Raw genomic sequence first — 25,396 nt, 5'->3', positions numbered from 1 at the left:
TTGATCTGAGGTAACACTGTAGGTGTGTGATGTGACTTGTATTGTTCTCAGGTAACACTGTGGGTGTGTGATGTGACTTGTATTGTTCTCAGGTAACACTGTGGGTGTGTGATGTGACTTGTATTGATCTGAGGTAACACTGTGGGTGTGTGATGTGACTTGTATTGATCTGAGGTAACACTGTGGGTGTGTGATGTGACTTGTATTGTTCTCAGGTAACACTGTGGGTGTGTGATGTGACTTGTATTGATCTGAGGTAACACTGTGGGTGTGTGATGTGACTTGTATTGATCTGAGGTAACACTGTGGGTGTGTGATGTGACTTGTATTGTTCTCAGGTAACACTGTGGGTGTGTGATGTGACTTGTATTGATCTGAGGTAACACTGTGGGTGTGTGATGTGTGTTTGCGTGTCTTTTTTGGTGAGAGTTTTTTTGGGGGTGGGGGGTGGAGTGAAATCCCCCTCCAGTGTTGTTCTCACCTTTGCTCTCTTTCCCCCATATTACTTCCTGTCTTCCTCTCTGCCATCTCTCATTCTCTCAACTTGTGACCTCTCTTTCCCCCCATATTACTTCCTGTCTTCCTCTCTGCCATCTCTCATTCTCTCAACTTGAGACCTCTCTTTCCCCCCATATTACTTCCTGTCTTCCTCTCTGCCATCTCTCATTCTCTCAACTTGAGACCTCTCTTTCCCCCCATATTACTTCCTGTCTTCCTCTCTGCCATCTCTCATTCTCTCAACTTGAGACCTCTCTTTCCCCCATATTACCATCTGTCTTCCTCTCTGCCATCTCTCATTCTCTCAACTTGTGACCTCTCTTTCCCCCCATATTACTTCCTGTCTTTCTCTCTGCCATCTCTCCTTCTCTCAACTTGTGACCTCTCTTTCCCCCATATTACCATCTGTCTTCCTCTCTGCCATCTCTCATTCTCTCAACTTGTGACCTCTCTTTCCCCCCATATTACTTCCTGTCTTCCTCTCTGCCATCTCTCATTCTCTCAACTTGAGACCTCTCTTTCCCCCATATTACCATCTGTCTTCCTCTCTGCCATCTCTCATTCTCTCAACTTGTGACCTCTCTTTCCCCCCATATTACCATCTGTCTTCCTCTCTGCCATCTCTCCTTCTCTCAACTTGTGACCTCTCTTTCCCCCCATATTACTTCCTGTCTTTCTCTCTGCCATCTCTCCTTCTCTCAACTTGTGACCTCTCTTTCCCCCCATATTACTTCCTGTCTTTCTCTCTGCCATCTCTCATTCTCTCAACTTGTGACCTCTCTTTCCCCCCATATTACTTCCTGTCTTTCTCTCTGCCATCTCTCCTTCTCTCAACTTGAGACCTCTCTTTCCCCCCATATTACTTCCTGTCTTTCTCTCTGCCATCTCTCATTCTCTCAACTTGTGACCTCTCTTTCCCCCCATATTACCATCTGTCTTCCTCTCTGCCAGCTCTCCTTCTCTCAACTTGAGACCTCTCTTTCCCCCGATATTACCATCTGTGAAAGACCGGATCGATTCGGCCTTATGTAGCAAAATTTGAAATGGTGTTTTTTACATTGGATAAAAGAGGAGACTCAGAGTTAGAAAATGGCATCATACTTTGAAAGTAGATCAACTTTTAACCTCAGTTTTGAGAAAATGGCCTTTGAATGTTTTGGTACACCTACTGGAGACCACTGCTTTGTCTACACCCATTCAGCATCGTTCACACCCTCTTAAACTTTAGGCCCACCCATCTCTTTAAGGTATGATCCAAGCGTTCTATCCTAACAACAGCAGTCAAGCTAACTGGCTAACGTTGGCTAACTGGCCAACGTTTACTGAAACCGGCCAAATTCAACATGTTCAGAGTTTGTAAATTCATCAGTTATTCTGCGCTCTGGCACACTCAGACGAGACTGCTCTGAAATCGGAGTAGATAGCCAGAGAGATTTTACCAGCTACGTCTATCAGCAGTTGTTGCAGCGACATGATTAACATTCTATTGAAAGGGTTAATTGTATAGTGGAATCTTTTAAGACATGTAGCTATCTAGCTACCTAAACAATTAGGTAGGTAGCAAACCAACAAGGTTTAATGTTAGCTAGCTAACATTAGGCTATAACTAGCAAAACAAATGGCTCTGAGATACTTATAATATTACTATACAGATCATACATGTAACATTAGCTAGCTGACCTAACAACAGCAGTCAAGCACCCAAGCTAAATGGCTAAAGTTGGCTAGCTTGCTATCTACTTCCAGACACAAATTACAGAACAGCTCACTGACCATTTTACTCGCCCTACTGAAATGCATACTTCTTTCGTTAAGACATGTAGCTAGCTAGCTAAACAATGAACCATAATTCCAACTCATGGCGTTACTACCCTGCATGAAACTGCAGGTAGCTAACCAACCAGGTTCAATGTTAGCTAGCTAGCTAATGGCTCTGAGATACAAATAATATTATTATTATTATTATTATTATGACACCGATCATACACGTAACGTTAGCTAGCTAGCTAACAGTACACTTTAACTTGGAAATGTGTAATATCTGAATATGTAGCTAGCTAGACTATCATACCCATATACATGGGTGGATGATTTTCCCTCTCTCACGGATGCCATTGTCATAACTCTCCTGTGACGATCTGAAAGATCAGGTTCCAGTGGGTCTGCTCTACAGTGTGCTCTCTCTCGTAGAGGGGGAGAGCGGGAAGTCTGCTGTTTGTTGGCGGTCGTAAAATACGCTGCCTCTATACTCTGTAGTGTTCGAGAATGGAATGTAAACTGTGGAACACAGAGAGACACTTGGACAATCAAACGTTTGAATAATTAAACAATATTTATATTTTTGAGAATGTGGGAATGGTCCGTGGACACTTTTGAAGATGTAATCCGGAGACAGGTGTTTTCTCCAGCTTCGTAGGTATCATACTCTAATTACACTGATTTCAAAACTTGGTCCTCCAGAAAGTGAAGAGCAACACTTATGCAGTTCCACTACACAATATGTTTTTTTTTAAAGCTGCGTTAGACAGGATTAACTACACATACTGACAAACTCAAATAAACATATCTACATGGCAGACCAACCCGAACTCATCTCTCGGCATGTCCAGCCCTCTCATTATGTCAGCTAATCATGGCTAGCGGGAAGGTCACTGGATTTTTTTGTGGCTAAACCAACTAGGCTTGTAATTTAACCATTTAATTTTTATTTACAGATGGCATAAACGTTTTGTTATTAAGGCACATGAAAGCTGACATGTTCCAGAAGGCATTTTGATTTAAAAAAATATATATATGTTCAAATGTCTCTCCTGTGAAGTAGTGACGTGCAACATATACAGTGGGGCAAAAAAGTATTTACTTAGCCACCAATTGTGCAAGTTCTCCCACTTAAGAAGATGAGAGAGGCCTGTAATGTTCATCATAGGTACACTTCAACTATGACAGACAAATGAGGGGGAAAAAATCCAGAAAATCACATTGTAGGATTTTTAATGAATTTATTTTGGTCAATAACAAAAGTTTATCTCAATACTTTGTTATTACCCTTTGTTGGCAATGACAGAGGTCAAACGTTTTCTGTAAGTCTTCACAAGGTTTTCACACACTGTTGCTGGTATTTTGGCCCATTCCTCCATGCAGATTTCCTCTAGAGCAGTGATGTTTTGGGGCTGTTGCTAGGCAACACAGACTTTCAACTACCTCCAAAGATTTTATATGGGATTGAGATCTGGAGACTGGCTAGGCCACTACAGGACCTTGAAATGCTTCTTACAAAGCCACTCCTTCGTTGCCCGGGTGGTGTGTTTGGGATCATTGTCATGCTGAAAGACCCAGCCACGTTTCATCTTCAATGCCCTTGCTGATGGAAGGAGGTTTTCACTCAAAATCTCAGAAACATGATGTTTCCACCCCATGCTTCACAGTAGGTATGGTGTCCTTTGGATGCAACTCAGCATTCTTTGTCCTCTAAACAGGACGAGTTGCTTTTCACCAAAAAGTTATATTTTGGTTTCATCTGATCATATGACATTCTCCCAATCTTCTTCTGTATCATCAAATGCTCTCTAGCAAACTTCAGACGGGCCTGGATATGTACTGGCTTAAGCAGGGGGACACGTCCGGCACTGCAGGATTTGTATCTATGATGAAAATGACAGGCCTCTCTCATCTTTTTAAGTGGGAGAACTTGCACAATTGGTGGCTGAGTAAATACTTTTTTGCCCCACTGTACCTTGTTTCCTGAAATGAGTCTTCCCCTGTGCCATCTCTCATTCTCTCAACATATGACCTTACTATTGCCCTCTTTCACACCCTCCTCTCCCTCCTATCCCTCTCTCTTCCCTCTCTCTCCCCTCTCCCTCTCTCTCCAGACATGTGTGCAATTAAATCTATGCCAGTGTTGCTGTTCCACCAGCTATACCATCATGACAGCCAAATTAAAAATTGATTTCTTCGACTGATTCCCACACTAGCAGAAGGCCCCTCTCATCCCTCTCTTATTCCCGCTCTCTCTCTCTCTCTACTGCTCTTTTGAGACTCACCTTGGTAGGGATGATAGGATCCCTCAAACTCTCCTCCCGCACCGCCCCTCATTTCAGACACATTTTACTCAGGCACCTCAGCGGGTGGCCTTCCCAATTCGTATCTCCACAATGAGAAATTAGTTGAGAGTTGGATGATTGCCTGCGCGTGCGTAAGTGAGGGACTGTGTGTGTGTGCGTGCAAGCATGCATGCGTGTATGTGTGTGCGTGTGTGCATGTGTGTTTGGGCCTATGCGTCTGAGCTGGCTTGTAAGTAACAGAGAAACATCCATTAGCGATTAGAATGCGGTCTTGTTTGCTGCTCTCTGGTCTCTGAACACAGAACATGAAGTAGCTGTTGAATACTGACAAAACATCACACCTGTATGTAAACAACAACACGTAGAGGCAACACAATTATTAGTCCTCTTCAAAATGATCCTCATCGGTTTTCCTGAAGAAAATAACACTGACACTTACAACAACCCACACAAACACACACAAGGAAATGTTATGCCATTTGGGCAAACATCCTCTCTCTCTCTATCAATTCAATTCAAGGGGATTTATTGGCATGGGAAACATCAAATCAAAATCAAATCAAATCAAATTTATTTATATAGCCCTTCGTACATCAGCTGATATCTCAAAGTGCTGTACAGAAACCCAGCCTAAAACCCCAAACAGCAAACAATGCAGGTGTAAAAGCACGGTGGCTAGGAAAAACTCCCTAGAAAGGCCAAAACCTAGGAAGAAACCTAGAGAGGAACCGGGCTATGTGGGGTGGCCAGTCCTCTTCTGGCTGTGCCGGGTAGAGATTATAACAGAACATGACCAAGATGTTCAAATGTTCATAAATGACCAGCATGGTCAAATAATAATAAGGCAGAACAGTTGAAACTGGAGCAGCAGCACAGTCAGGTGGACTGGGGACAGCAAGGAGCCATCATGTCAGGTAGTCCTGGGGCACGGTCCTAGGGCTCAGGTCCAGCATGGTTGAATAACATATGTTTACATTGCCAAAGTAAGTCAAATGGATAAACAAAAGTGAAATAAACAATAAAAAGTGAACAGTAAATATTACACTCCAAAAGAATAAAGACATTTCAAATGTCATATTATGGCTATATACAGTGATGTGCAAATAGTTAAAGTACAAAATGGAAAATAAATAATATGACAATATGGGTTTTATTTACTGTGGTGTTTGTTCTTTACTGGCTGCCCTTTTCTTGTGGCAACTGGTCACAAATATTGCTGCTGTGATGGCACACTATGGTATTTCACCCAATAGATAAGGGAGTTTATCAAAATTTGAATTAAAAAAATATATTTTGGGGTCTGTCTGAGATACAGTATGTCTCGCTAATATTGTCATACATTTGGCAGGAGTTTAGGAAGTGCAGCTCAGTTTCTACCTCGTTTTGTGGGCAGTGTGCACATAGCCTGTCTTCTCTTGAGAGTCAGTCTGCCTACGGCAGCCTTTCTCAATAGCAAGACTATGCTCACTGAGTCTGTACATAGTACAAACCTTTCCTTAATTTTGTGTCAGTCACAGTGGTGAGGTATTCTGCCGCTGTGTACTCTCTGTTTAGAGCCAAATGGTATTCCAGTTTGTTCATTTTTTTTGTTAATTCTTTCCGATGTGTCAAGTAATTATCTTATTGTTTTCTCGTGATTTGGTTGGGTCGAATTGTTTTGCTGTCCCTGGGGCCAGTTTGCTTAGGGGACTCTTCTCCAGGTTCATCTCTCTGCAGGTGATGGCTTTGTTATGGAAGGTTTGGGAGTCGCTTCCTTTACGCGGTTGTAGAATTTAATGGCTCTTTTCTGGATGTTGATAATTAGCGGGTAACGGCCTAAATTTGATCTGCATGCATTACTTGATGTTTACGTTGTACGCAGAGGATTTTTTTTGCAGAACTCTGCATGCAGTCTCAATTTGGTGTTTGTCCCATTTTGTGAATTCTTGGGTTGGTGAGCGGACCCCAGATCTCACAACCATAAAGGGCAATGAGTTCTATAACTGATTCAAGTATGTCGAGACAGATCCTAATTCTATGCTTTTCTTGCCTTGCCTCTCAGCTCATTCACAGCTTTGTTTAGGCTGAGGTATGTATAGTGTTTTGTGTGCTCTAAGGCAACAGTGTCTAGACGGAATTTGTATTTGTGTTCCTGGAAGCTGAACCTTTTTTTTGGAACACCATTATTTTTTGTCTTACTGAGATTTACTGTCAGGGCCCAGGTCTGACAGAATCTGTGCAGAAGATCTAGGTGCTGCTGTAGGTCCTCCTTGGTTGGGGACAGAAGCACCAAATCATCAGCAAACAGTAGACATTTGACTTCAGATTCCAGTAGGGTGACTCCGGGCACTGCAGACTATTCTAGTGCCCTCACACACAAACACCCCCCCCCCCTCACACACCCCCCTCCACCCACCTATCACGAGGTCCCCAGCGCCTAGGAGTGTCAGTGAAAGTGATTATGTCTGCGGCAGGCTGGCTGCTTGCTGGACTGCAGCAGCGGCTGCTTTGGTTGTCCGAGTTTCTCAATGACAAAACAAATCAATCCAGTCACCCTGAAGAAGAGGAATGGCCCAGCGATATAGTGCCAGCCGTCAGAACAGTGAAAACCCCTAAGCCGATACACGTCATCGATTCAGACAGACATTCTGGCAAAAGTTATTGGCTAAAGTGGTTAAATAACTTCAGGAAAAAGGGTTATCTTAGTACAGAACCTTAGAAATGGTGTTCAGACGGACACAGAGGCCGTCTTACCACTAAACTCGCGGAAGTTCATTGAAAGTTTGATTATTGCTGTTGTACTTTACAGTACTGTAATGTCTACAGACCTCACACTGACTTGTAAAAGAAGTGATTCCTGAAATGTGTCTCTTTATAAAGCCAGACACTCTCTTACAGGCTGTGTTATAATAGAGCCAGACAGGAATTGTCTCATAGCCCTCTTGGCTGAAAGAAGGCTTTCATCACTGTCTTTGTCCCCTGACTCACTCGGTCTGGCATCTCAGACATCACAATACCAGCATTGTGAGGGATCGTCCTCATCCTCGTCTCCTTATTTTGTCTTGTCCTTCCCTCACTCTGTATCTAACACCTTGAGTTGAGTCTGCTGTTCGTTGACTGCCAAAACAGTGTTAGCATAGCTTATTAGCCTCACTAATCCATCCTAATGACGAGATTGTGAAGTCCACAGGGCAGAAGTTGGATCCCCAAAACCTCTGGGGTTCAGACAGAGTTCAGACCTGGGTTCAATTAGTAGTTGTTTTCAATGAAATACTTTGGCTGGGCTTGCCTGAGCTATGTCTGGTGCAATAAAATCAATGAATTGGTCCCGGAAGTACAAACACCTGCCTATGTAGCACTCAGGGTAGGCTCAATCAAATGCTCACTGAGTTAGCCAAGCCTGCTGTAACTATGAAAAAGGAGAAACAAATAAGTCAGCTTCACAGTAAGTAGAGCTATGGAGGAGAGGGAAAGGAGAGATTTGCTGCTTGTATTAAATGTTGAAATGGGAGAAGTGAGTTGAGGAACTCTCCAGTTGTCATGTTTCATTATTTCGAAGACGTTGGGGGGTAGCGAAGACATCAGTGAAATAACACATATGGAGTCATGTAGTAACCAAAAAAAGTGTTACATTTTTTAAATGTATTTATTTACCATTTAACAAGGCAAGTCAGTTAAGATCAAATTCTTTTTTACAATTTTTGATTTTATCTATTTTTATTTCACCTTTATTTAACTAGGCAGGCTAGTTGAGAACAAGTTCTCATTTACAACTGCTACCTGGTCAAGGTAAAGCAAAGCAGTGTGACAAAAACAACAAGGTTACACATGGGATAACACAGAGTTACACAAAAATAAACGTACAGTCAATAACACAATAGAAAATATATATATTTTTTTTAAATCTATGTACAATGTGTGCAAATGTAGAAGAGTAGGCAACAAACAGGCCATAGACGTGAAAATAATTATAATTTAGCATTAATACTGGAGTGACAGATGTGCAGATGATGATGTGCAAGTAGAGATACTGGGGTGCAAAAGAGAAAGAGGGTAAGTAATGGGGATGAGGTAGTTGGGTGTGTTATTTACAGATTTGCTGTGTACAGGTACAGTGATTGGTAAGCTGCTCTGACAGCTGATGCTTAAAGTTAGAGAGGGAGATATAAGACTCCAGCTTCAGAGATTTTTGCAATTTGTTCCAGTCATTGGCAGCAGAGAACTGGAAGGAAAGGCGGCCAAAGGAAGAGTTGGCTTTGGGGATGACCAGTGAAATATACCTGCTGGACCGCGTGCTACGGGTGGGTGTTGCTATGGTGACCAGTGAGCTGAGATAAGGTGGGGTTTTACCTAGCAAAGAATTATAGAAGACCTGCAGCCAGTGGGTTTGGCGACGGATATGTAGTGAGGGCAAGCCAACGAGAGCGTACAGGTCGCAACGGTGGGTAGTATATGGGGCTTTGGTGACAAAACGGATGGCACTGTGACAGACTACATTCAGATTGCTGAGTAGAGTGTTGGAGGCTATTTTGTAACTGACATCGCCGAAGTCAATGATCGGTAGTATAGTCAGTTTTACGAGGGTATTTTTGGCAGCATGAGTGAAGGAGGCCTTGTTGCGAAATAGGAAGCCGACTCTAAATTTAATTTTGGATTGGCGATGCTTAATGTGAGTCTGGAAGGAGAGTTTACAGTCTAACCAGACTCCTAGGTATGTCCTACAATGACGGCCTACCAAAAGGCCTCCTGTAGGTAGGGATGGGGGCTGGGATTATTTTTTTTCTATAAAAATATAGGACAAAACACACATCACGACAAGAGAGAGACACCACAACACTACATAAAGAGAGACCTAAGACAACAACATAGCATGGTAGCAACATGACATGACAACAACATGTTTTTTTTTATTTGTAACCTTTATTTAACCAGGCAAGTCAGTTAAGAACATATTCTTATTTTCAATGACGGCCTGGGAACAGTGGGTTAACTGCCTGTTCAGGAGCAGAACGACAGATTTGTACCTTGTCAGCTCGGGGGTTTGAACTCGAAACCTTTCAGTTACTAGTCCAAAGCTCTAACCACTAGGCTACGCTGCTATGCTGTTAGCAACACGCAGCAGCACAACATGGTAGCAGCACAAAACATGGTACAAACACTATTGGGCACAGACAAAGGGCAAGAAGGTATAGCCAAAAAAACATCATGTGAAACAGCCACAAATGTCAGTAAGCGTGTCCATGATTGAGTGTTTGAATGAAGAGATGGAGATAAAATGATCCAGTGTGAGTGTTTGTTGCAGCTCGTTCCAGTCGCTGGCTGCAGTGAACTGAAAAGAGGAGTACTCAGGGATGTGTGTGCTTTGAGGGCCTTTAACAGAATGTCAAAATATATTTTAGATTTTTCAAAGTAGCCACCCTTTGCCTAGATGACATCTTTGCACACTCTTGGCATTCTCTCAACCAGCTTCACATGGAATGCATTTCCAACACTCTTGAAGGAGTTCCCACATATGCTGAGCACTTGTTGGCTGCTTTTCCTTCACTCTTTTATTTATTTGACCTTTATTCAACTAGGCAAGTCAGTTAAGAACAAATTTTTATTTTCAATGACAGCCTAGGTACAGTGGGTTAACTGCCTGTTCAGGGGCAGAACAAAAGATTTGTACTTGTCAGCTCGGGGTTTGGACTTGCAACCTTCCAGTTACTAGCCCAACGCTCTAACCACTAGGCTACCCTGCTAACTCATCCCAAACCATCTCATTTGGGTTGTGGTCAGTTGATTGTGGAGGCCAGGTCATCTGATGCAGCACTCCATAACTTTCCTTCTTGATCAAATATCCCCTACGCTAGCTTGGAGGTGTGTTGGGTCATTGACCTGTTGAAAAACAGATGATAGTCCCACTAAGAGCAAACCAGATGGGATGGTGTATCGCTGCAGAATGCTGTGGTAGCCATGCTGGTTAACTTTTGTTTGAATTCTAAATACATCACTGACAGTGTCACCATCAAAGCTCCCCCACACCATCACACCTCCTCCTCCATGCTTCACGGTGGGAACCACACATGCAGAGATGATCTGTTCACCTACTCTGTGTCTCACCACAGAGTCTGATCCATCAGACCAAAGGACAGATTTCCACCAGTCTAATGTCCAATGCTCGTGTTTCTTGACTCAAGCAAATCTCTTCTTGTTATTGGTGTCCTTTAGTAGTTGTTTCTTTGAAGAATTTCGACCATGAAGGCCTGATTGATGCAGTCTCCTCTGAACAGTTGATGTTGAGATGTGTCTATTGCTAGAAGTCTGTGAAGCATTTATTTCTGAGGCTGGTTACTCTAATGTACTTATCCTTTGCAACAGAGGTACCTCTGGGTCTTGTCCTGGAAATTCATACTGAGAGAGACTTTGTTATTTCTTCAAACAATCATCTTTATTTAATATCAATTAATTATTGCAATAATGAGACTAGTCAACCCCACAATCTTGACTGTTGGCCCGAGTAGCGTAACCTTTATACAAATGCAGAGATCTTTATAAGGCTGATCTAAGAATGTTTAGTCATGGTTGGTTCCACCCCTCCCATGCAGATTGGGGCAACATAAGCCACTCTGGGTTCATCCTGTTGTTATCTGCACGGGGGTGTTGTCTTACCCCCACCCTGGCTTAGTTTCCCAGATGCAAGGATTATTTTGAGACGATGAGGGATTGTTCTACTCCTAAGATACGTCTAGTAAAATCTTGTCTATGTAATGCAGTCTTTAACTCATTTGTCAGCTTAAGCCATCTCTAATAACCATATGCCCCGATTAGCTGCAGGGAACTAGAGAGGAGACCGTAAAAACAGCATTAGTAGGTCAGAAATGTCTTACTATTAGTTCAATATTCATTGTTAACCATTCATATCAAATAAATCAGGTAAGTACGGAATTTTTCTCTCACAGTCTTCCTTTCCTGTGGCGTTCCTCATGAGAGACAGTTTCATCATAGCGCTTGATTGTTTTTGCGACTGCACTTGAAGAAACGTTCAAAGTTCTTGAAATTTTCCGTATATACTGGCCTTCTGTTCTTAAGGTAATGATGGACTGTCGTTTCTCTTTGCTTATTTAAGCTGCTCTTGCCATAATATGGACTTGGGTCTTTTACCAAATAGGGCTAATCTTCTGTATACTACCGGTACCTTGTCACAACACAACTGATTGGCTCAAACGCATTTCAAAGAAAGAGATTCCACAAACTTTTAACAAGGCACACTTGTGGGGGTCATAGAGTAAAACAAACACCGCTCTAGCTCTGGCAACTTTCACCGCAGATGCAGAAGTGTGACACTAGCGGTTTTTGCTGGTAATTTTTTTTGTAACTTAAATGTACACACCGGTGCATCAATTGACTTTAGGGGGTTTTACAATCATTTCAGTGAACCCTGAGATTTCAGCTGGTCCATTTTTGTTGCTGACTTTGCAGTATCTCTGCACTGCCTTGATAGGATAGAAGAAATTGGAGCCTGTGCTTGGACTCTAACACGACTCTAAAAGCACTACTTTCAGGGGACAGTGTTTGGGCTTGTGTGTGTGTGTGTGTCTAGGAGCCTGCGTGTGGTCAATGTGGTGTGTATGTGTGTGTGTCTGTGTGTGTGTGTCTGTGTGTGTGTCTGTGTGTGTGTCTGTGTGTGTGTGTGTGTATGTGTGTCAGTGTGTGTCAGTGTGTGTGTGTGTCAGTGTGTGTGTGTGTGTGTGTGTGTGTGTGTGTGTGTGTGTGTGTGTGTGTGTGTGTGTGTGTGTGTGTGTGTGTGTGTGTGTGTGTGTGTGTGTGTGTGTGTGTGTGTGTGTGTGTGTGTGTGTGTGTGTGTGTGCGTTAAGAGCTCTGGGACAAGAGCCCACTCTCTTGCTGTCTCTTCACCCTGTGTCGAAGAGGTGTTTTCATATAGCGGTTTCACAGTGTGCCACCTTTCCAGCATCTATCCGATGACAGCAATCATCATGGTCTATGTACCTATCAGAAAAAGCTGCAGGAAGAAAATACACCCGAATACAGCTTAACACACTATCCAGAGTTTTAACACCTAATACTTTACATTATGAATGGAGACACCCAGGACACCCAGACTAACTACGTAAAGATGGACCGACAGGGAGGACTAACTATGCAAAGATGGACCGACAGGGAGGACTAACTATGTAAGTCGCTTTGGATAAAAGCGTCTGCTAAATGGCATATATTATTATTATTATTATTAAAGATGGACCGACAGGGAGGACTGACTATGTAAAGATGGACCGACAGGGAGGACTAACTATGTAAAGATGGACCGACAGGGAGGACTAACTATGTACAGATGGACCGACAGGGAGGACTAACTATGTAAAGATGGACCGACAGGGAGGACTAACTATGTAAAGATGGACCGACAGGGAGGACTAACTATGTAAAGATGGACCGACAGGGAGGACTAACTATGTAAAGATGGACCGACAGGGAGGACTAACTATGTAAAGATGGACCGACAGGGAGGACTAACTATGTAAAGATGGACCGACAGGGAGGACTAACTATGTAAAGATGGACCGACAGGGAGGACTAACTATGTAAAGATGGACCGACAGGGAGGACTAACTATGTAAAGATGGACCGACAGGGAGGACTAACTATGTAAAGCTGGACCGACAGGGAGGACTAACTATGTAAAGCTGGACCGACAGGGAGGACTAACTATGTAAAGATAGACCGACAGGGAGGACTAACTATGCAAAGATGGACCGACAGGGAGGACTAACTATGTAAGTCGCTTTGGATAAAAGCGTGCTAAATGGCATATATTATTATTATTAAAGATGGACCGACAGGGAGGACTAACTATGTAAAGATGGACCGACAGGGAGGACTAACTATGTAAAGCTGGACCGACAGGGAGGACTAACTATGTAAAGCTGGACCGACAGGGAGGACTAACTATGTAAAGCTGGACCGACAGGGAGGACTAACTATGTAAAGATGGACCGACAGGGAGGACTAACTATGTAAAGATGGACCGACAGGGAGGACTAACTATGTAAGTCGCTTTGGATAAAAGCGTCTGCTAAATGGCATATATTATTATTATTAAAGATGGACCGATAACTATGTAAAGATGGACCGACAGGGAGGACTAACTATGTAAAGATGTACCGACAGGGAGGACTAACTATGTAAAGATGGACCGACAGGGAGGACTAACTATGTAAAGATGGACCGACAGGGAGGACTAACTATGTAAAGATGGACCGACAGGGAGGACTAACTATGTAAAGATGGACCGACAGGGAGGACTAACTATGTAAAGATGGACCGACAGGGAGGACTAACTATGTAAAGATGGACCGACAGGGAGGACTACCTATGTAAATATGGACCGACAGGGAGGACTAACTATGTAAAGATGGACCGACAGTGAGGACTAACTATGTAAAGATGGACCGACAGGGAGGACTAACTATGTAAAGATGGACCGACAGGGAGGACTAACTATGTAAAGATGGACCGACAGGGAGGACTAACTATGTAAAGCTGGACCGACAGGGAGGACTAACTATGTAAAGCTGGACCGACAGGGAGGACTAACTACGTAAAGATGGACCGACAGGGAGGACTAACTATGCAAAGATGGACCGACAGGGAGGACTAACTATGTAAGTCCTTTGGATAAATCTGCTAAATGGCATATATTATTATTATTAAAGATGGACCGATAACTATGTAAAGATGGACCGACAGGGAGGACTAACTATGTAAAGCTGGACCGACAGGGAGGACTAACTATGTAAAGCTGGACCGACAGGGAGGACTAACTATGTAAAGCTGGACCGACAGGGAGGACTAACTATGTAAAGATGGACCGACAGGGAGGACTAACTATGTAAAGATGGACCGACAGGAGGACTAACTATGTAAAGCTGGACCGACAGGGAGGACTAACTATGTAAAGCTGGACCGACAGGGAGGACTAACTTAAAGATGGACCGACAGGGAGGACTAACTATGCAAAGATGGACCGACAGGGAGGACTAACTATGTAAGTCGCTTTGGATAAAAGCGTCTGCTAAATGGCATATATTATTATTATTATTACAATGTAGACACTTTTCATAATCAAGTCGTTCAGGAATTTGCATTAGTCTGTAGGCGTCTAGTTTATCCATTGTTTTATTCAATTCATCCTGCAACTTGAGATCTCCCAGAGTGCCATTGTAAATAATTGAGTTCGCTAAACTATGTGTCATATTCACACAAACAAACGCCACACTTCTTTTAATGTCTACGGTTAGTCCTTTGAAAATTCTAGGCATATAGACCTTGAGATGCTAAATTCAACGTGAAGGGAATGAAGTGCATTTTGAATTGTAAAGCAGTGTAAACTATCATGGACACATTTTCTTTCCAAGAAAAGCTAGACAGCATCAATATTCAAAGAACAGTGTGTTATATATTTATTCACATTCAAAGTCCCTGATGCATTGTTGGGCGTAGTCTTTGTCAAACCTATCAATATAAAACTAGGCAGTAGGCCTTTGTATGCATAACTTCTCTTTCCCACATTCATGTGGGGTCTATGATTGCTAGCACAGCATACAGAAGGTAAACATCAGCTGACAATATTACATCCAATTGTTTCTATTGCCTTCCCCCTTTCCCTGTAGGTGGTATACAAGAATAACGACTTCAAGCTAGAACTCTCCCGGCTGGCCATCGAGCGGGACCCTAAGATCAGCCTGAACGGAGACCTCGTCTTCCGCTGTGAGGACGTGGCCGCCCTGGACCCCGTCACCTTTGAGTCCCCCGAGTCCTTCATCGCCCTGCCCAAGTGGAACACCAAGAAAACAGGCTCCATCTCCTTCGACTTCCGCACCACAGAACCCAGCGGCCTGCTCCTGTTTAGCCACGGGCGCACCCAGGGTCCTAAAGAGCAGAAACCAGGTCGTGACATGAAGTCAGACTACTTCGCCATGGAGCTGTTGGATGGGTTTCTCTACCTGCTAATGGACATGGGATCTGGGAGTATCAAGCTGAAGACCAGTAATAAGAAGGTGAACGACGGGGAGTGGTGCCATGTGGACTTCCAGAGGGAAGGGAGGAAAGGTGAGGATATGAACATCTATAAAGCAATACATCAGTACTTTTCTACGTTACGACATATTCATGTAAAAGCTAGGAAGCCATTGTAACAACTATACACATTTCCAGGTACTCTTATGTTGCGGAGATGTACACATAAATACAGACTATGTACTGTATACCAGTGGAAGATTCTGAGGGGAGGACAGCTCATAATAATGGCTGAAACGGAGCAAATGGAATGGCATCAAACACATGGAAACCATGGAAACCATATGTTTGATGAATTTGATACCATTCCACTTATTCTGCTCCAGCCCGTCCTCCCCAATTAAGGTGCCACCAACCTCCTGTGATGTATACTCATTCTCCGTCATCCACCTGTTCTATTTCTTATCTTCCTGTCCTTCAGTCCTGTCTAAAAGCTGTTCCACACACCTTTCCACCCCTTCTGCCTGCCTCTCTCTCAGTCCTGTCTTAAAGCTGTTCTACACACCTTTCAGCCCTCTAGACCTGCCTCTCTCTCTGTCCTGTCTTAAAGCTGTTCTACACACCTCTCAGCCCTCTCGGCCTGCCTCTCTCTCTGTCCTGTCTTAAAGCTGTTCTACACACCTCTCAGCCCTCCCGGCCTGCCTCTCTCTCAGTCCTGTCTTAAAGCTGTTCTACACACCTCTCAGCCCTCTCGGCCTGCCTCTCTCTCTGTCCTGTCTAAAAGCTGTTCCACACACCTTTCCACCCCTTCTGCCTGCCTCTCTCTGTCCTGTCTTAAAGCTGTTCTACACACCTCTCAGCCCTCTCGGCCTGCCTCTCTCTCTGTCCTGTCTTAAAGCTGTTCTACACACCTCTCAGCCCTCTAGACCTGCCTCTCTCTCTGTCCTGTCTTAAAGCTGTTCTACACACCTCTCAGCCCTCTAGGCCTGCCTCTCTCTCTGTCCTGTCTTAAAGCTGTTCTACACACCTCTCAGCCCTCTAGGCCTGCCTCTCTCTCTGTCCTGTCTTAAAGCTGTTCTACACACCTCTCAGCCCTCTCGGCCTGCCTCTCTCTCTGTCCTGTCTTAAAGCTGTTCTACACACCTCTCAGCCCTCTCGGTCTGCCTCTCTCTCTGTCCTGTCTTAAAGCTGTTCTACACACCTCTCAGCCCTCTCGGCCTGCCTCTCTCTCTGTCCTGTCTTAAAGCTGTTCTACACACCTCTCAGCCCTCTCGGCCTGCCTCTCTCTCGTGCTGTCATATCCATGTCTTATCTCCTAGTACTGTCCCCTGAGGGATGTGCATGATGCACGTAGGCACTTATGTTTTTGTGTGTCTGTGTGTTTGTGCGTGTGTGTGTGTGTACGTGTCTGCGTTCTTGCGTGTGTGTGAGAGAGAGTGTGTGGGAAGCCTCCTCATACATCCTAACTAATCCCCATATTGGGATGCTCCTATAGGGAGTCTCTCTGATCACACTCCTGTCCTTCCTGTTGGAGCGTTTTCATTGACAATTTAGAGTGAGTGGTAAATCACAGCCAAGAGGAGCCCAGGTCTCATCTACTCTCAACCGTGCTGTATACTCCTGGGTCATTTCCCCTTCAGCCAATCGATTACAGCCTCAAGACAAACACACAAGAACATATAAAAGCACTCAACACTTAAACACACACACAAAGTCGCATGCAATAAATAACGCTTACAGACAAACACACAAGATACCAACACGTAAACACACTAACACACATTACCTTACCTGATGCTTCAATTGCACTCACACACACACACACACACACACACACACACACACACACACACACACACACACACACACACACACACACACACACACACACACACACACACACACACACACACACACACACACACACACACACACACACACACACACACACACACTTGACATCATGTATACACCCCCTTATCTCTCCTCTCTCTTCCTCCACTCCCAGGCTCCATCTCAGTGAACAGCCGCAGTATCCCCTTCAACTCCAACGAGGGCAGTGAGATCCTGGACCTGGACAGCGACATGTTCCTGGGGGGTCTCCCCGAGACCCGTTCTGACCTGGTGCTGCCCCCCGAGGTCTGGACCGCCCTGCTCAATTACGGCTACGTGGGCTGCGTCCGAGACCTCTTCATCGACGGCAAGAGCCGCGACGTGCGCCGCCTGGCCGAGATCCAGAGCTCCCCGGGCGTCAGCAGCTTCTGCACCCGCGAGCTTCAGAAGAGGTGTAGCAGCACCCCCTGTGGGAACGGAGGCCTGTGTAAAGAGGGATGGAACCGCTACATCTGCGACTGCACCGGCACCGGCTACCTGGGCAGCAACTGTGAAATCGGTGAGGAGTGGCTGGGAAACGGGGAGGAGTGGCTGGGAAACGGGGAGGAGTGGCTGGGAAACGGGGAGGAGTGGCTGGGAAACGGGGAGGAATGGCTGGGAAACGGGGAGGAACAGGGCAGTGGGGAACAGGTGGTGATGAAACAGGATGGGGACATTTGGTGGCAGCGGTGGGATCCGTGGGGAGACGATGTCAGAAGTGGGATCCGTCGGGATTAAGTTCCATTGGGTTTCATGCTTACAAGCGAGCTAACCCGAGTCATAATAGGCTTAGATGATGAGGCTATATTGACTTACCCTGGTGCCTCTCTAAAGCATCCACCAGCTGCAGTGTGCTAAAAGGAGCTATGCACTTGGGGATGGGTGGCATTTGGTCCTGCGCTGGCAGGGATGAGGAGCTAGCTGACTGAACTGGTGGGAGGCTGATGGAGGCTTGTGGAGCTCGGTAGAGCGACGATGCTTATTGTCACCATCTGGGCTTGTCACATACATCCAGGTGGTGTGAGGCTGCTCTCTCTGTCTGCCTGTGCGGGGGTGACACAACGTGCTAGCGGCTACGTATGTCTGATCCATTCTAATTAGCTGTAGGCTGCCGGCTGTGTCGTAGCACTAAAGGAAAGCCTGTAACATCTCCTTCGAGACCCAGCGGTGCGACGTAAAAACACATTGAAGTACTATCTTTACTTTACTCATTATAGTTTTGAAAAGTTTTACTTTTACTTCACTACATTCCTAAAGAAAATAATATACTTTTTACTCCATACATTTTCCCCCCAACACCCAAAAGTACTAGTTACATTTCTAATTCTCAGCAGGAAGGAAAATGGTCCAATTACACACTTATCACGAGAACACATGGTCATGCCTCCTGCCTCTGGTCTGGCAGACTCGCTAAACACAAATGCTTGGTTTCTAAACGATGTCTAAATGTTGGAGTGTGCCCCTGGGTGTCAGTCAATTCAACTAAATAATCGGTTTTGCTTAAAATAAGGAATTACAATGATTTAGATCATTTACATTTACTTTTGATATTTAAGTATATTTAAAACCAAATACTTTTAGACTTTTAGTAGTATCTGACTGAGTGACTTTCACTTTTACGTGAGTCATTTTCTATTAAGGTATCTTTACTTTTCCTCAAGTCAGACAATTGGCTACTTTTTCCACCACTAGAAGTGAATGCACAACTCAGAGATGCTGTGTATCAATGGTAACAAGAGTCTGGATTGAAACCAAGGCAGTGAAGGACTGAACATCATCGAATGAATGGTCAGTTTGTACCAGTTTTGGTATAATGTTAGTTACTGATGGGCTGTGTGTTTGTGGTGCTTCCCTGCCCTCTAGTGGCTTTATCTGATACTGCAAGTGTATGAAAAAGAGTTGTCTGACCAGGGTCTAACTCAATATTAGTGTTCAAGTAGTGGGACTTGATCTTCACTAATACAGTGAGATTGGAAACTAACCGTTTGAGTCTGCCGTTTTATTCAACAGCAAGTAGCTGTTTGCCAAAAGGCTTTGTGTTAAAGAGGATTTCAGTGGTCTGACAAGTAGTATCATATAGCATTTGGTTTGTGCTCCAAACCATATTCATCCAAAATAAAAAGGCAAGTCCCCAGTCATGGTGAATCAGCCCACGGCAACATGTGTTTACCCACATACAGAGAGACCTCCTTAGGCAACCTGTCTCTTCGGAAGGGATCTATGTAAAGTCAGCTGCAGGGGTTTTGTTGTTGGTGTCTATGATGTTATGTACATCATATCTTCTGTTGGTTCTATTAGAGGGAAAGGGGAGATACCTAGTCAGTTGTAAAAGGGGGGGGGGGAGAACAGTATGTTAACTGGAGAACAGTAGGTTCTCCTTGTTCAGGGGCAAAACGACAGATTTTTAGCTCAGCGATTTGATCCAGCAACCTTTTGGTTACCGGCCCCACGCTCCTTCCTCCCGCCAGGCTACCTGTCACTCTTAGTGTTGTCATAACACTTCACTTTACTGTCCTCTCTAGTCAAAGAAAAGACACGTTGCTCACCTTGGTTGACCTTTCTGCACTGGGTGTTAATGTACGTACTGGGAAAACTACAATATCAGATCTGTAATCTCTGGTTCTCTTGTTAAACGTCATGACGTGTCACTTCATAATGTATGTGCCTGTCTGTCTGAACCTGTATCGGCGTCTGCTCATGTGTGCATGCTTCTACATTCCTCTCCACACCCCTGCCCCCTGACAGAGGCGACGGTGCTGAGCTACGACAGCAGCATGTACCTGAAGATCCTCATCCCAGGCACCATGCACACCGAGGCAGAGGACGTGGCGCTGCGGTTCATGTCCCAAAGGGCCTACGGCCTCCTCATGGCCACCACCTCCAAAGAGTCCGCCGACACCCTGCGGCTAGAGCTGGACGGTGGCAGGGTCAAGCTGACCGTCAACCTAGGTATCCCATGACAACCCCACCATGACAACCTCTGTTTTTCTCTTAACCTCTTCCGTCAAGCTCCATGTCCACCCCGTAAACCTGAGCCTTTGTCTGTCACTGCAAGCCCGCCTCCTGTCTCTGCTTCCCTGGTTACACCTGTAGCCTCTCTGCTCTGTTTCTCCCCTGGACCCTATGGAGATATCTCTAGCTAAAGGAACATAAAGGGGTTTGGTTGTTCAGACAGTCTGCCAGTAGAGGGTGCTATAGAGAATGGTAAAGTCAGGGGCCTCCAGGGTGGCGCAGTGGTTAAGGGCGCTGTACTATCAGAGACTCTGGGTTCGCGCCCAGGCTCTGTCGTAACCGGCCTCGACCGGGAGGTCTGTGGGGCGACTCACAATTGGCCTAGCGTCGTCCGGGTTAGGGAGAGCTTGGCCGGTAGGGATGACCTTGTCTCATCACGCACCAGCGAATCCTGTGGCGGGCCGGGCACAGTGCGCGCTAACCAGGTCGCCAGGTGCACGGTGTTTCCTCTGACACATTGGTGCGGCTGGCTTCCGGGTTGGATGCGCGCTGTGTTAAGAAGCAGTGCGGCTTGGTTGGGTTGTGTATCGGAGGACGCATGACTTTCAACCTTCGTCTCTCCCGAGCCCGTACGGGAGTTGTAGCGATGAGACAAGATAGTAGCTACTAAAAATAATAAAAAATTGGATACCATGAAATTGGGGAGAAAAAGGGGTCAAATAAATAAATAAATACATTTAAAAAAAGAGAATGGTAAAGTCAGAGACATTATTGTCCATATAGACACTAACATCTTTCTAAATTAGTACAAAAAAAGAAAGACTGGAATGCAGTAATATATTGATATATTTTAAAACGATGATATGGAATAAGAAAACAGAAACATATTATTCTACAGCGCTAAGCCTTAACGGGATACTATCTACTTCCCCAGAGTCAGGTGAACTCATCAATACCATTTGTATGTCTCTGTGTCCAGTATGAAGGAAATTACAGATAGTTTTGTGAGCAAAAGCTAACTAGCCTGAGTGTAATGACTGGAAGTCTATGGGCATCTCTACATGCTAGCAGATACCATAGACTTCCAGTCATTTCACCAACGCTAATTAGCAGTTGCGCTAGAGCTAGTTAGCAGCTTCCTTCAAACTGAAGACATAAAATGGTATCCATGATTCATCTGACTCTGGAGAAGTAGATAAATGGCTTCAATGCCAACATCCAGAAGTTTGGACTCCTGGCAGACTGTTGTGATCTAAGGCAGTGATGGTGCCACCCCTTTATCTTCCATCTTTTAAAGGGAGAGAGCAGGAGCCGGGGAGAAACGGAGCCCAGGTGCACCCTGGGATACAGGAGTGTGGGCCACCAACTTAGTGACAGGAGGTGGTGGTGGAGAGGATGGTTCCTCCAATAATGCCATAGCATATTCATCTATCCCTATCTTACCCTTCTCTCTCCCTTTCAATCTCTCTCTCTCTCTCTCTCTCTCTCTCTCTCTCTCTCTCTCTCTCTCTCTCTCTTCTCTCTCTCTCTCTCTCTCTCTCTCTCTCTCTCTCTCTCTCTCTCTCTCTCTCTCGCTCTGGCTCTCTCTCTCTCTGTCTCTCTCTCTCTCTCTCTCTCTCGCTCTGGCTCTCTCTCTCTCTCTCTCTCTCTCTCTCTCGCTCTCTCTCTCTCTCTCTCTCTCTCTCTCTCTCTCTCTCTCTCTCTCTCTCTCTCTCTCTCTCTCTCTCTCTCTCTCTCTCTCTCTCTCTCTCTCTCTCTCTCTCTCATCTCTCTCTCATCTCTCTCTCTCATCTCTCACCTGGCCAAGGCTCAGAAGATGGAACTTTTCATCCCTTCAATGGCCTGTATGTCTGCGGCCCTTGGATCAAACAGTCAGAGAGACCGGCTCAGAGCCCAGTGATGTCCCACAGCTACACACAGCTACACCCACAAATCCACAAACACACACATGCACGCACGCACACACACACACACACACACACACACACACACACACACACACACACACACACACACACACACACACACACACACACACACACACACACACACACACACACGCACACACGCACACACACACACACGCACACACACACACACACACACAGTCGGAGGTCCTGTGCTGACAATGCTGCTCAGCCCTGCGAGCCTCAGCACCCACACACACACCCACATCAGCCTTGGACCAGAACAATCACCCCCCCCCCTCTAAACACATTGCTAATGAAGCTAAATGCTAATCCATAGTGCTAATGTGTCCAAATGAACCAGATATTGGTTTACCTCTTCCTATTAGCTGTCTCCCTAATGTATCCAAAACCCCACAATGCCCAGAGGTGTCAAATCCACATCAACATTTCTATTCATAGCTCATTTGGAGGAAATTAATTGGAGGTGGAATCATTATAGAATCAGAGGATGCTCTTGGAGATATGTGTTATTGCTTACCATTATGATAGGCCTAATTAAAGATGAGTTAATTGATCAATATCAAACGGTGTACAGGGAAACTGCACTGATAATGTCGACTTGTGATCAGGGAAGATGACACACTCATAATCAGATTATCAATCTACAATTAGATGGTTTTAAATCAACCATTCTGCGTTCTGAGACAGCTGCTTAAATTACAACAATGCTCTAATACTTGCCATGAAATCACATTAGTTAACATACTGTACACCTCACTCTCACAAGCTGTGGACAATTTTGTCATTGAGGAATGGATGATCACATTCATATCTGCAGTTGCAATCCTCCCCCCTATAACAGTGAGCCTGGTTCCTGGCTGTTTGAGTCATCTATTCTGTAGCGGTTGACAGCTCGAGACCACTCCTCAGCCTCAGCCACACGCACACACAGCCTGTCGCCACCAGAGGGCACAAGAGACCACTAACTCAATAACAGAGCTCGGCCATTTTACAATTTCTATCAGAGGACGTGCGTTTCAGAGGAATCTGTGTAGACTAAAGACGAGTGAAAAACATTTATTGAGATTATTGAGAGCATATAGCATAGCTCTTAGTATATCCATATTGTAGAAGTGTGCGCTTGACTTACTGTGGCTGGGGTGTGCAGATCACCCTTTCCCAATATTGCTGCTGTTGGTTTCCACACCCGAGGGGCTACAAAAGGCAAGCTGTTTCTAACCCACAACCACAAAGCCATGGAGCAGTTGTTTGCACATGGTCAAGTCATTTCTGATAAAAGCTACTCGAGGGAATAGGAATAATGACATGCTTTCCCTGACTCTCTAAATGACCTCGACTAACCTGTACCCCAGCACATTGACTCGGTACCGGTGCCCCTTAGATGTAGCCTTGTTATTGTTATGTACATTTATTGTGATACTTTTTGATTGATTCAGATATTTACTTATTTTTTAATTTAGTTTATTTAGTAAATATTTTCTTAACTCTATTTACTAAAGCATTTCAAGGTAAGGTCTACACTTGTATTCGGCACATTTAACAAATGAAATTAGACTGGATTTATATGCAGCTTGAAATGACATGCTTGTGACAAACAATGGTGAACGGTCCATGTCACATGTACTGCAGTTCTGTCGAAGACAAGTATAAGAATGAGTCTTATTATCTGTGAGATTAGATCCTTCAGTTTTCTATGTTCAATCGCATCGTGTCGCTTTTCTAACCTGGATGTATTTATTATTTTGTCTATCAAACTGGTCGTCCATCACAAGGTAACAATAATGTACATTCATCATCGTCAACCTATTGAATGGGCATTGTCCCCTTGCCATCGAGTGGGCCTACAGTGATATTTAATATATATATATATATATATATATAGAGAGAGAGCTTCATTGTATCAAGGATTGAGTGAATAGCTTGCCTTCTGTAGTGCATTGGGACTGGGTGGCTTTTGAAGGGTGGATGGTGGGAGGGGTGGATGGTGAGGGGATGATGACGGAGGTGTGGGAAAGGGTGATCCTGACTCGTAGCTCTGTCCCCGGATGGTGGCCCCTAGCTAAATGCTTGGTTGTCTGCAGAATGTACCTTGAAGGATGTAAAATGTTATTGTCTCTCGCTCTCTCTCTCTCTCTCTCTCTCTCTCTCTCTCTCTCTCTCTCTCTCTCTCTCTCTCTCTCTCTCTCTCTCATTCTTCTTTCTCTCCTCTCTCTTTTTTTGATTTGATCTCACCATCTCGCTCTCTCTCCCACCAGATTGTATCAGGATAGACTGTAACCTCAGTAAGTGGTTCTATGCATTTTTATGACTATATCTATATTTTTCTGCTGATTGTATCAACAGTCTTCTGTTAAGTGTGTCCCTTATAAATGTTTTTGCCGTAATGCATTCAAGTCAAGTCAATCCAATCACTTTTATTTTGTGATGCCCTTTTTTAAACAAGCTATCTCTCTTTGTCATCTTTGCCATTTAAAACAAATCTATCCTCTTTGGTAATACAATACTCTATCTTCTCATCCTATGCTATTTATTCTGCCTCTGAGACTAGGATTTTTCCATTTTCATTTCATGATAGAATTTTCTTATAAATCCCCTGTAATTTCCTTCCTTCTTTTCTTCTTTCTGTCTATTATTTCCCCCCTTTTTGGTCCTTTTGACTGTTCCTTTCCTTCTATTCCACCCTGCTCATTTCATTAATATGGTCGTTCCATGAAGTGAGTGCCTCCCTTTGATATTTTAAGTAGGTCTTGTGCACAAATATAGAACGTTAAAAGCCTGTTATATTAAATGAAGTGCCTTTTAATATAGACCACGTGGAAAATGACATAAATATGATTTTTTGATTTGAATAACTACTTGCTAAAGTGGCTTCTAGGAAAATGTTAACCCGTTTAACCCCAAGTTTTAGCCAGCATTGTAAAGCGCCAATTATTTTATTGCGTTGACAAACTCCTTTCAGAAGAATGTTCTTTATTTAATGCCTTTAGTTATTCATTTTAAGGTCAAAAGACCCTTTCCCTCTTGTTAAGCTCAACCCTGTCATTTGAACTAAATTCTCGTTTTAATTATGGTTTAAACTAACCC

At 44.3% G+C, this 25,396-nt stretch overlaps 1 protein-coding gene across 7 annotated transcripts in view; it reads left to right on the top strand.

The window, feature by feature from the left end:
• LOC124013620 (neurexin-2-like) overlaps window positions 1-25,396 on the top strand; it is a 1,135,017-nt gene that overhangs the window by 571,673 nt on the left and 537,948 nt on the right. For all 7 annotated transcript variants that reach the window (XM_046327950.1, XM_046327944.1, XM_046327948.1 and 4 more), the window contains 4 exons: window positions 15,212-15,650; window positions 17,566-17,949; window positions 20,175-20,378; window positions 24,568-24,594. In XM_046327950.1, coding sequence (XP_046183906.1) covers window positions 15,212-15,650; window positions 17,566-17,949; window positions 20,175-20,378; window positions 24,568-24,594 — 1,054 coding nt within the window. The remainder of the gene's footprint in view (window positions 1-15,211; window positions 15,651-17,565; window positions 17,950-20,174; window positions 20,379-24,567; window positions 24,595-25,396) is intronic.

The sequence above is a fragment of the Oncorhynchus gorbuscha genome, linkage group LG25, assembly GCF_021184085.1.
Source record: "Oncorhynchus gorbuscha isolate QuinsamMale2020 ecotype Even-year linkage group LG25, OgorEven_v1.0, whole genome shotgun sequence".
Taxonomy (NCBI): Eukaryota; Metazoa; Chordata; class Actinopteri; order Salmoniformes; family Salmonidae; genus Oncorhynchus; species Oncorhynchus gorbuscha.
Note: the sequence above shows the minus strand (reverse complement) of the source record. Positions and strands in the feature narration are given on the sequence as shown.